General features: G+C 38.6%; 2 protein-coding genes across 2 annotated transcripts in view; one reads left to right on the plus strand and one right to left on the minus strand.

The window, feature by feature from the left end:
- galla-1 (cytosolic iron-sulfur assembly component galla-1) overlaps positions 1 to 13,369 on the plus strand; it is a 194,175-nt gene that overhangs the window by 86,514 nt on the left and 94,292 nt on the right. The gene's annotated exons all lie outside the window — the stretch shown is intronic.
- Positions 6,482 to 8,860, minus strand: LOC117983513 (transcription factor SPT20 homolog). Its single transcript, XM_069499848.1, has 9 exons — positions 8,792 to 8,860; positions 8,702 to 8,761; positions 8,423 to 8,611; positions 8,264 to 8,353; positions 8,015 to 8,086; positions 7,349 to 7,474; positions 7,235 to 7,249; positions 6,818 to 7,066; positions 6,482 to 6,769 (listed from the first exon to the last, which is right to left on the minus strand). The coding sequence occupies exons 1-9, from the start codon at positions 8,828 to 8,830 to the stop codon at positions 6,482 to 6,484; spliced, it is 1,128 nt and encodes a 375-aa protein (XP_069355949.1). The 5' UTR covers positions 8,831 to 8,860.

A 13,369-nucleotide genomic window follows, 5' to 3' on the forward strand; every position in this document is an offset into this window, starting at 1 on the left:
AATAGCGAGTATAATATTAAAAAAAAATAGTTATAAGTATAGGTACCTAAGGGGGTAAAATAGGGGTTTGAAATTTGAGTAGTCCACGCGGACGAAGTCGCGGGCACACGCTAGTATAATATAAGTCCCGCAAATTGCTATTGCGCTGGAAACATGTCTCATTAACATCGAAATAACGTCACTTTGACGTCAGCCCAAATAAAATTATACCATCAGCTCGAAACGTTTATTGCTGACGTCACTAAAACGGCGGCCATGCGCATTAGCAATTTGCGGAACTTATACCTCCAAGGGTTAGCCATATCACTTGGAGGCAGGTATCTAGATATTGGGTATAACGTAGGTTTCTACCACAGAGTACATTGAATATAGGGTAGTTTCTACTGTACCTACGTAGTAGGTATACGTATCGTAAACTAATTAGGACCATAGATTTTATATTTTCTTACCCAGAGCTAACGGAACGTCAAAACTAAGAACATTGGCTAAAGGCTGGCATAAAATACAGGTGTATTTATGCTAGTTCGATTACCCGACAGTTATTATTTCCATAGGTATACCAATAGATAGATAAGTAGATATGTTATATAGGTAATAAGTAGGTATATGTTCTGTGGTTTTGTCTTCGAGTCATCGCAATGAACGCCGAACTTTAGCAAAACTTTGGCTTATTCTATGTATATTATAAAAGCCCATAGTTATCGTTATTTAAATTATAAAATGTCGGCAAGGTAAGATTTCACTCGCTAAACTATTTTTAGGGTTCCGTACCTCAAAAGAAAAAACGGAACCCTTATAGGATCACTTTGTTGTCTGTCTGTCTGTCTGTCTGTCAAGAAACCTACAGGGTACTTCCCGTTGACCTAGAATTATGAAATTTGGCAGGTAGGTAGATCTTATAGCTGACATTTGGGGGAAAATCTGAAAACCGTGAGGGTTAGATCACACAAAAAAAATCAAATTGTGGTCATGAACTAATAATTAGTACTTTCAATATTTGAAGTAAGGTAACTATATCAAGTGGGGTATCATATGAAAGGGATTTATCTGTGGATTCTAAAACAGATTTTTATTTATTTTTAAGCATCATAGTTTTTGAATTATCGTGCAAAATGTCGAAAAAAATACGGAACCCTCGTTGCGCGAGCCTGACTCGCACTTGGCCGGTTTTTTTGTAGGTAGCGGTAGGTACAACTCCTAGCTGGAATGAAGCGATTTAGGAAGACAATTTGCTATCGACTACTAATATACTTGCTGCGCTCTCGCATACAATCCTCCAATAAGTTGTATAAACCACAGGGCTTAAAATAACCTCATGAATGTTTCATATTTAGCTGGAAAATTACAAGATGTAATGTACAGTGCATCCAATAGGTACACTAAAGTAACTCGGGCAAGCTTAAACCCTATAACTTTAGTGATAAAGATGAAAATATACTAGCTATATTTTGTCAGTGCTAGCACATAGTACAGGGAACCTCTGATACAAAAAGTGGACGCTATTATCGATTTTATTCCAACAGTCATAGAAATTGTAATTCTGTAATGGTATATTGAATTGCTGTATGTTGCATGATGCACCGATAATAATGTATTCGGTACATTAGAGAAATTGCGTAAACAACAAGGGGTGGACGCGGTTTAGGAAAAATTTGAAATACGACGTTATAGTGAACACGTGGTATCATAAGTTGGGGTTTTGGTTTGGAATCCGGTTAGGGAAATCGGAATTATTTGAGCTTAAGTTATTAGGTTGTAAGCACAGTTGGGTTTATAAAATATAACGATGGCACTTTTGGTAATAGTACATTACTGCACGAGACCGGGAAGTACTTAAGTAAGCGATTTCTGGTCGAGTGTGAGTTAGACGGCCGAGCCATGGCAAGGACGTCTATGACACGAGGCCGGAAAAGCACTCCCGGTCGAAGCATGTAAGTATATATAGTGTTTTTCTAAAAAATGAAACAAGTTAATAAAAAAATAAAAGAACATTTTTTGCTAATTCGGCCTCCGCTCTCAAATTAAGAGGTGTGCAATCAAATTCCATACTATCCTCACTTGAACTCATTTTATCTAGTAGTAACTTGTTTTTAATAAATAATTTAAAACGAACAGTCAATTCGCGTCTTTTAATATGAAGACAAAAAAATTCTAACTTTTTATACTTTTGCTCTTAATGACCGTGCCGTGTTGTGAGCGCTGAAAACAATTCGCTAGAGTTCCGAATTCAAACTATTTAGTAGGCTAAGAATAGTTCTTTGTTATGCAAGGTTGCAAACTTGTTATTTTGACGTGCGAGTGTGCGGGGCGTCCCCCCGCCTCATACCCCGATTGCCATCGCAACCTGTCGCGGCTAGATAAGGCATATACCTACCTACGTAAAATGTAACATCCTTCATATCCCTTTTTTGGTAGGTACTAGGTAGGTGTACTTTGCAATAATGACCTGAATGATTTTTAGAAAATGTCTGATTTCCTGTCTCATGTTTTGTTAAAAGTATTCCTATGTCGTTCATTAGGTAGAATGAAAACACTGCCGGCTATTGTGTTTAGTCATACCATGACCAATGACTTTTCTTACCTACTTACTTCAACCAAAAACACGGAGCTAAAAGAGTTAGAAAGTAACACTTAGGTATAGTACACTAGCAGGTGCCCGCGAATTCGTCCGCGTAAATTTTCTGGTTTCTCATGATATCAGAAGGTTTCCCGCTGCAAAAGGCCTCCCTTATTATCTACTCGTCTCACCGTAAGGCAAGGAACCCAGAATACCTGAACGCCGAATTTCATATCTCTAACTTCAAAATATAGGACTTTCATATATAACCTTTCAACCCCCATTTCACCCCCTTGGGAGTGGATTTTCGCAAAATCTTTTTAGTTAGAACTTACTTATACCCCTTATAAGAGCCTACCTTCCAAATTTCAAGTTAGCAATAATTAAAACTTTCCTTTACAAATTTATTTAACTACCTTTAAGGGGTAAATTTTTCAAAATAACTTATACAGATTTGTCGATTTTCACGTTTGTTACTTCAAAAGCATAGGACTTTCATATAAACTTCCACCCCCCATTTCACCCTCTTAGGGAGGATTTTCGTAAGATCCTTTCTTATCTTACACTTGTCCCCTAGAACGAACCTACAGTTTCAAATTTCAATTTTAAAAAAACAATAATTGAAACTTTTCTATACAAACTTTTCCTTATTTTACCGGGGGATTCCCTCCTTTTTTATCCCCTTAAGGGGGATTTTCCAAAATGACTTGTACAGATTTTTATTAGTTAAAGCTAAACATGTTTAGCACAAACCAACAATAATTTAAGACTGTAAAGAAAACTGCTTCATCAGTGGCTCATTTCATATGTCACGTGTCGGATCCGTCACGGTGCAGTTCCCACGCCGCGCCTGCCGCGTTTGCAATCCGCTACGGTACATCGTGTCGTGAGGTGTAGGGCGTGGAAAACTGAATACAAACGATACACACGGAGTATGCTTCATTCCCTAGAATAGTAGAGGGAATCCAACATCAATGCTTCATTCCAACCGGCCGGAGTTGGTTTGGAGTTTATGACGCATAGTGGCCCACTACTGTACAATGTTACAAACACGTTAAGCTTATAACACCCCTGTGTTTATGTCGGGAGTCAAAAATGGTAGAGCATGTATTATACAGCTCCCAGTTCCGCACAAACAATATGTTTTTTGATTACGTTCTCATGAACATCAATTTAAATGGATTTAATGAGGTAGGTACTTATATTTTTGTATGGTAATGATTTTAGACTCATGTATGCTAGTCTAGTGGATAAAGTTGGTATTTTTACAAGTTTTTTCCCCTAAGTATTTACCTACTAACTAACCTAAACGGATATAAAATAAATGGACGATGAATTAGGTATACCTAACAATTTATACTATATACGTGTAATATATCGCATCCACACTATTCTACAGAAATGCAATAAAACAATGCCTTTAATCGTTCAAAAGAATAGCTAAAATAATAAAATATAAAACATTCGAATTTCAAAACAGATACTGTCATTGGACGCCGCGAACAATGGTGGACTTTCAAACGTCAGATTCGACGGCAGATAACTTCGCCTCCACAGTCCACAATAATAAATCGATTTAAAATATATCTTTAATTTTTCGAAGACATACTTAAATAAATCAAAGGAATCTAGACTTTATTGTGGACAATGTAAACTCTTACAGTGTTGCGTTTTCATCTTGCCGAAATGTAAAGATATAATCTCGTTTGATCGGCGGCCTTTGTAAGACCGTATTTATAGATCTATGGTAAGACCTTAAACAATACAATTCTTACCTGCTTGTATTATTATTTTCGTTTTCAATTTTGATAATAATATTATGTTGATTAACATATCACTATTTTCCTTTATCATGTATAAAATAATAACGTTACAGGCGAGCCATATATAATATTATTACTGTACATATACTTATCTATTCAATTAAGTAATATTTTTTTCGTATCACTTGCTCAAAAAAGTGACATTCTATGCCACAAAAAGCGAACATAACAATATTCATTTTTAATCTGTTAAAAACAGGGAAAGAAAATTGTACTGAATTTCATTCATCCCCTAGGAAGAGAATGTGATTTAAATTTGGAATACTTAGGTACCGGAATTTATACTGAACTTTTTTTTCTTTTTTATTTATTTATTCAGATACAAGTAAGCCCTTGACTGCAATCTCACCTAATGGTAAGTGACGATGCAGTCTAAGGTGGGAGCGGGCTAACCTGGAAGGAGTATGGCAGTTTTTATTAAACCCATACACCATAGATCATAGAGCGGAGCGAGACCAATAATTAATCTATGCCATACACCTTTGGCTTGGCACGGCTTTGCCGGTAGGGTGGTAACTAGCCACGGCCGAGGCCTCCCACCAGACAGACCGTATACGTTCCTAGTTACTCAATAATAATTATAACATTTTGATACTGAAATAAAAAACCGGCCAAGTGCGAATCAGGCTCGCGCAAAGAGGGTTCCGTACTAAAGTTGTATTTTTTCGTCATTTTGCACGATAATTCCAAAACTATGACGCATAAAAATAATTAAAAATCTGTTTTAGAATGCACAGGTAAAGACCTTCCATATGATGGCAGGTAGGTAGGTCTTATAGCGGACATTCGGGGAAAAATCTGAAAACCGTGAATTTGTGGTTACATCGCAAAAAAAATTGTGGTCATGAATTAATAATTAGTATTTTCAATTTTCGAAGTAAGATAACTATAATAATCAAGTGGGGTATCATATGAAAGGTCTTCACCGGTGCATTCTAAAACAGATTTTTATTTATTTTTATGCAACATAGTTTTTGAATTATCGTGCAAAATGTCGAAAAAATACGACTGTAGTATGGAACCCTCGTTGCGCGAGCCTGACTCGCACTTGGCCGGTTTTTTTATTTTATTTACTAGCATTATCTTGTAAATCTAAAAAAATCAAGATAAATAAAATATCTTTTCAGATTTTAATACAATATTATTCTTCGGTTAGTTTTTTTTTTCAATTTTAATAGCAAACCCACATGTCCAAAATCTTCAATTTGTTGGAATGAAAAAATAAGGCTTATTAAATTTCATTAAAGTTTATTATCAATTTACATCATTAAATATACATTTTAATAATATTATATAATTTATAAGAATAACGATAGTTTACAATATTTGACAAATATTATGATTTTTTTAAACATTATTCCTATACCAAAAATAATACAATACCTACTTGCCAAGGCAGATGAATACCATACCTACATAGAATATAATAATTATTATAAAATTATTTATTTATATAACCAAATTATATATAAGGGCTGCTGCAGATTAAGAATTGTTAACGATATTTGTGCATTGTGAAAGGGCAAGTCTAGAACAATAAATATCTACATGTAGAGCTTAAGAAAACTTGTCAGCATTACAACGACTGGTTTTGTAGTTCATAATTTTATCGTCCTCCGCAGCGTATCTGCCCGTTCTATTAAACATGGATAACATAAAAATATCTAGTTAATACATAGTTATGGGACTAATACTCACAAACGAGAACTAACGTTGTTCACCTGTCCCAAGGCAGCGTCAGTTTTATGATAGAGACCACTCTCTGAACCACTCGATCCACCACCATAACCACTCGATCCGCTACCATGACCACCCGATCCTCTAACATTACCACCCGATCCACTACCATAACCACCCGATCCACTACCATAACCACTTGCTCCACTTGATCCTGATCCACCTAAGCCCTTGTTATAACCTTCTGCAGCACTACTTCCACTCGATCCAATTCCATACCCACTGGCACCTCCATAACCTGCTCCACTACCGTAACCTCCTGACCCCTCTAAGCCACTGGAACCTTCCCTATATCCTTCAGACCCTTGTCCTCTTAAGCCACCCACTCCACTATGCCCTAAGCTTTCACTAGAACTGGTACCTCTTACACCTCCAGCACTTCCTGAACCTGATCCATAACCTCCTGCACTTCCTGCACCGGATCCATAACCTCCTGCATTTCCTGAACCTGAACCATAACCTCCTGCACTACCTGCACCGGATCCATAACCTCCTGCATTTCCTGAACCTGATCCGTAACCTCCTGCACTTCCTGCACCGGAGCCGTAACCTCCTGCATTTCCTGAACCTGATCCATAACCTCCTGCACTACCTGCACCGGATCCATAACCTCCTGCATTTCCTGAACCTGATCCATAACCTCCTGCACTACCTGCACCAGATCCATAACGTCCTAAATTTCCTGAACCTGATCCGTAACCTCCTGCACTTCCTGCACCGGAGCCGTAACCTCCTGCACTTCCTGCACCGGAGCCGTAACCTCCTGCACTACCTGCACCGGATCCATAACCTCCTGCATTTCCTGAACCTGATCCATAACCTCCTGCACTACCTGCACCGGATCCATAACCTCCTGCATTTCCCGAACCAGATCCATAACCTCCTGCACTTCCTGCACCGGATCCATAACCTCCTGCATTTCCTGAACTCGATCCATAACCTCCTGCACCTCTTAAGCCACTAGAACCTTCTCTATATCCTTCAGATCCTTGCCCACTTAGACTGCTGGCCCCACTATGCCCTGAGCTACCACTATGACTGCCAGCAGCACCTAATCCACTACCGTAACCTCCTGCATTTCCTGAACCTGATCCATAACCTCCTGTACTTCCTGCACCTGATCCATAACCTCCTGCACTTCCTGAACCTGATCCATAACCTCCTGCACTTCCTGAACCTGATCCATAACCTACTGTACTTCCTGCACCTGATCCATAACCTCCTGCACTACCTGCTCCTGATCCATAACCTCCTGCACTTCCTGAACCTGATCCATAACCTCCTGTACTTCCTGCACCTGATCCATAACCTCCTGCACTTCCTGCACCTGATCCATAACCTCCTGTACTTCCTGCACCTGATCCATAGCTTCCTGCACTTCCTACACCGGATCCATAACCTGAACTTGAACTTCCTCTATATCCTTCAGATCCCTGAGATCCTTGCCCTCTGAGACCACCAGCACTACTTTGGCCTGAATTTCCACTATATTCACCAGTCTGTTGACTTTCACTCGCACCAACATTCATGCTTCTAGAAAATGGATAATGCTGGGATTGTATACCACGATGTTGAGATAATAAGTAATGGTAAGAGTTAGGTATACCCTGCGAATGTTTTGGCACTGAATGGTAAGAGTGAGGTATACCCTGCGAATGTTTTGGCACTGATAGGAAACCATATCGTCGTCGTGCATCAGATAGTGCCTTTATCTCTTGTTCTGTGAGCCCGTTATGGTCCGCTCCTAGCCCTAGTAAATTTAAATTTTTTGAACTGGCAACTGATTGCGAAACTCCCTTCGAGCCACTAAAACCACCACTTTGACCACTGGATCCACTTCCATGACTACTGGAACCACCTAAACCTGAACCTCGTAATCCTCCTGCACCTCCGGCACCTGACCCATAACCTCCTGCACTTCCTGCACCTGATCCATAACCTGCTGTACTTCCAGCACCAGATCCATAGCCTCCTGTACTTCCTGCACCTGATCCATAACCTCCTGCACTTCCTACACCTGATCCATAACCTTCTGTACCCGATCCACCCATACCACTAGCACTACCATAGCTGGAGCCTTCTCTATACCCTTCAGATTCTTGTAAGCCACTAGTACCGCTCGAACTACCTGAACTACTACCATAACCTCCTGCACTTCCTGCACCAGATCCATAACCTCCTGCATTTCCTGAACCTGATCCGTAACCTCCTGCACTTCCTGCACCGGAGCCGTAACCTCCTGCATTTCCTGAACCTGATCCATAACCTCCTGCACTTCCTAAACCTGATCCATAACCTCCTGCACTTCCTGCACCTGATCCATAACCTCCTGCACTTCCTGCACCTGATCTATAACCTCCTGCACTTCCTGCACCTGATCCATAACCTCCTGCACTTCCTGAACTTGATCCATAACCTCCTGCACTTCCTGCACCTGATCCATAACCTCCTGCACTTCCTGAACCTGATCCATAACCTCCTGCACTTCCTGAACCTAGTCCATAACCTCCAGCACTTCCAGCACCTGATCCATAACCTTCTGCACTTCCAGCACCTGACCCATACCCTCCTGCACTTCCTGCACCTGATCCATAACCGCCTGCACTTCCTGAACCTGATCCATAACCTTCTGCACTTCCTGAACCTAGTCCATAGCCTCCTGCACTTCCAGCACCTGATCCATAACCTTCTGCATTTCCAGCACCTGCTCCATAGCTTCCCACACCCGATCCACTCAAACTAACGGCACTAGACCCGTATTCTGCACTGCCTCGATATTGTTCACTCTCACTGCCATATCCGCTTGACCCACTCGAACCACTACCAGAACTTAGTCCGCTTGATCCACCGGTACTACCATAGCCGCCTGATCCATGTAATCCACTTCCACCGTAACCACTTGCTGCACCGCTTGAGCCGTGTAAACCACTTGAACCTGAATCACTCAAGCTACTCAGTCCTGCAGAGTGAGAGTGTGACGATTGGCCACCTGCATTCGAGTCTCGTCTGTAACCGGTGGCAAACGCGCAGAGTAGAAGTATCAAGTAGATTGGTGCCATCGCGGAGATATACCTTGAGCAAGTAATAATAATTAGTTCATCATCAATTCAACATATTTAGCATGGTAATCAGCAGTACATTTCATCAAATAAGTAGGTACGTACAGTAGACGGCAGCAAATATTGTAACATCGACAATTAGAAAGAGGTTTCGGCTTCGTAGAGCGTTGTCTTTATAACTCATACCTATGTAACGTTTTGTCGGTCTCATCGACAGAGACCACGCTCTACGAAATCGCTATTTCTTTCTAAAGGTCAAAATACACTGCCGGCTACTGTAGGTAACTTAAACTGTGCTGTTGTAAAATTTATCACCTACGTAATAATACATATTTTCATACCTACTATAAATACTAATAATCCATACTAATATTATAAATGCGAAAGTATGTTTGTCTGTCGGTCTATCTGTCTGTCTGCTAGCTTTTCACGGCCCAACAGTTCAACCGATTTTGATGAAATTCGGTACAGAGTTAGCTTAGGTAGATCCCGGGGAAGGCTACTTTTTACCCCTGTAAATTAAAGAGTTCCCACGGGATTTTAAAAAACCTAAATCCACGCGGACAAAGTCGCGGGCATCATCTAGTATTATTATAAATGCGTAGGTAATTGTGTCTGTTAATTTGTCTGTTTGTCGCCTTTTCACCACCCATCCGCTTAACCAATTTCGGCAGGTAGGTACGGAGATAACTTGCATCCCGGCGAAGATCTGCTTCTTTTGACCCCGGAAAATGAAAGAGTTCACATGCAATTTCAAAGTTCTAAATCCATCCAGATTAGTTGCGCAAACCATCTTGTAATAAAAATTACTTCAATTACCAATAGATCAGGCCTTTCAGAACACACAGATTCAAAAGGATAGTACTTAACGTTCTATAGAAGAGATGGAAATCGCTACATAGGCGAAGAATAAGATTTTGTTATCAAGAAATAAAAAGGAAGTAAGTATAGTACCTATGCGACAGGTCGAGATGGCAATCGGAGTGGGGAGCACAGCCCCCGCTTTAACCCAGTGCGGGCGAGCGCGGGTGACGTGCGGGCCGTCCCCCCGCCTCATACCCCGATTGCTATCTCGACCTATCGTGAACTATAGCTAGGTAGGTTAATAGAATTGAATTCGCACAATAGTTAACGGTAATTTAAATAGCTAATTTTACGTTTTTCCATTGTAAAATACATCAGGACAAAGTCGTGACAGTAAAAATAAGTAAGTAGGTATAATATTATCAATTTTAATTTGCTATAAGTAGGTAGGTATATCGTTTATCAACCACGTCTAACGGCTGTCACAATGATAACATTAAGTATAATGATTATGGTACTCAAGAAACTTTAAATAACAATGCAATAATTAATCGATAAAAGGAAATTATTTTATTTTTTAGTAACCACATTTGCTTCGCTTTGACATCGTCCGCGGGAAATTATATTTTTTAAAAATCCCATGCAATGTATCAGTTTATGTCTACCTGCCTGTGAAAATCCCTTTAAATTTCCCTTCCCTTTCCCCCAGAATTTCCTAAAATTCTGAAATACTTACCTATTTCTTCATTTTTAGTCGAAAACCCAAATACAATTTTCATACTTAGGGTATGAAAATACATAGTAGTAAGTATAAGCTTGAAAAACGACGTACCTACTTTCATCAAACTTTCATCCCCAATTTAACCCCCTTGGAGGTGGAATTTCCGAAAATCGTGAAACACATTCTTATCTATTTCTTCATTTTCACCGAAAGCCTAAATATCTTTCTATGGATTGAACTTTAAAACTGACAAACTTTCATACATATCGAACTACTATTTTACAGGGTTGTATTTTCAGTTAATTTTTAATTTTCCTTTCTTAGCGGGTTTCTACGTTAATAGCTATCTGTATGCCCGACCCGATATATGTTGACAGATCAGTCGGCCAGTCAGCTAAATTTTCTTTTTATATATAACCTTTAGACAAATAAATAGGTCCATAATAACTCCTATCAATTTAGTTAGTATTTTTAAAGTAGGTGCCTGACTATATAACCTACCTATTTTCTTAATGAATTAAACAATTACGTTCAAATGTAAGTTACTAATATATAAAATTGATATTTAATGAAAATTGAGTAATTATTTACTTTAGCAGTTACTAATACAAGCAGTGGTAGGTCAGGGGTCCAGGGTTCGATCCCTCTATCGAAGTTATATGCGTTTTAAGAAATAAAATGTAATTTGCTATAACGATGAAGGGAAGCATCCTGAGGCAACTTGCATGCCTGAGAGTACTTTATAATGTTCGTAAAAGCCCGAAGGGTGTGGTATCAAGTCTACCAATCCGCACTTGGCCAGCGTGGTAGACTATGCTCAAACCCAGCTCATTCTGAGAAGAGACCCGGCTTGATGATGATGATGATGATGATTTACGTTAGTAGATAATGTGACATAAAATTCTTACCTTTATCTCCCAACTTGAAATCGCTGCGATGGCGAAATGTATGTTTATTTCGGAAACTTCACTTTTTATACTTCCATTAAAATGCATATCTGAATTATTTGACACCCGTTTTATTTATAGCAAATAAATATGATGTAGCAAATTAATTATTACAACAAATCGTGAAATATTAGAAAATTCCATGTTAATTCCTTTCCAATATCACCGTGAAAATAAGCGTGCACGTTTTAGGGTTCCTTAGCTCAAACCATTGACTTATATAATATTACTTCGTATGGACAGGGCCATTGAACAACCAAAATGGGACCGACTCATTGGTGCTAAAGCACCAATGCAACCTCAGTGACGTCTGGATTTCAAACGGGTTGTTCATTAGTATCTAAGAGGTGGCACTGATAAACCGTGAAAAATTTTGTTCGCTTGGGCATATCTTGTCATTTAAGTATATCGATGCCTCAAACGGTGAAAGTTTATAGGATTACTTCGTTGACAGTCCATCTGTCTGTCTGTCCAGTCTCTTTTTCTCAGGAACGCCTAGAGGTATCAATTTGAAATTAATATCTATCAAATACTATACTTAGATCTATGGTAGACTTTAGAGCTGTAAAAAAATCAAGCTTCTAGGTCAACTCGATAAAAAATACGGCTATTTTATGCCGCATGACACTTGCAAATAAATCAAAACATGCAAGGGTACTTCCCGTTGATCTAGAACCATGAAATTTGGCAAGAAGCAAGGTTAGGGAAATTTACAAAAATCGTTAATTTGTAGCTACGAATAGGAAAAATATAATGTGACAACATATATTTTTGTTGCGATTACAAACTTATATTTGCAGTTAGAGCTAATTTAAGCAACAAAATAAATAACTAGAAGTATGAAGTATCTTCCCAAGGTACAGATCCGTTAAAGTTTGAGTCTGACTCGAACTTGACCGGTCAGCACCTAAAAAGCACAATAATAATACGAAGTTTGCATTTAATATATTTTATTTTATAAACGGACATCGTAGTAATTTAACAAGCATATTGTGATTTTTGTATAATTTGTCATACATAGGTAAGTATACCTAGGTACCTAGTACCTACCTACCGAAAAGAAATTTTATAAGTCGCGCCGTAAATGCCAATTTACTTTAGCTGTATATAATTAATACATTCTCAAATATATAAATAGCTTTATTAAATGTACCTATAAATTTATTGAAAACAATTTTTAAGTAAAATTATAATTATGCTTGGGTAAAATATTTTCTAAGTAGGTAGGTACATAATGTAGTACAGGTATTTTAATTCTTTATGTAGGTAGAACAAGAACATAATAAAAATAATGTTACTTTATTTATTATAATAATAATAGTGATTTTAGCAGTAGTAAGTACTAAAATAGGGCAATTATTTTAGAAAATCGCCGTCTCTGTCGCCGTGGCTAAAAGCATTTTTTCTTTCAATTCAACCCCTAAAGGAAACGGCCAATAATTTTTAAATTTCGCCCACCGATTGATGTAGCCGACTATTTTGACATGACATTTTTAGGGGTTGGCCCATCCGAGCCACTTAAAAGTATTAGTGGTTATATAACTATTTGGACCTTATTTCGAAAGTAGTAAATATCTTTCGAATCTTTTTTGCTGAGCCGCACTAAGAGCTTTTTAAAATAATTACCAGAATTGGTTATGTGGTGTGATGCAGCCATCAATGATGCAGCACAATACTAGGTGATTGTGTATAATTTAGGTTTTTTGAGATAAAAAATATTA

Source organism: Maniola hyperantus, chromosome 7 (assembly GCF_902806685.2).
Source record: "Maniola hyperantus chromosome 7, iAphHyp1.2, whole genome shotgun sequence".
In the NCBI taxonomy this organism is placed as follows: Eukaryota; Metazoa; Arthropoda; class Insecta; order Lepidoptera; family Nymphalidae; genus Maniola; species Maniola hyperantus.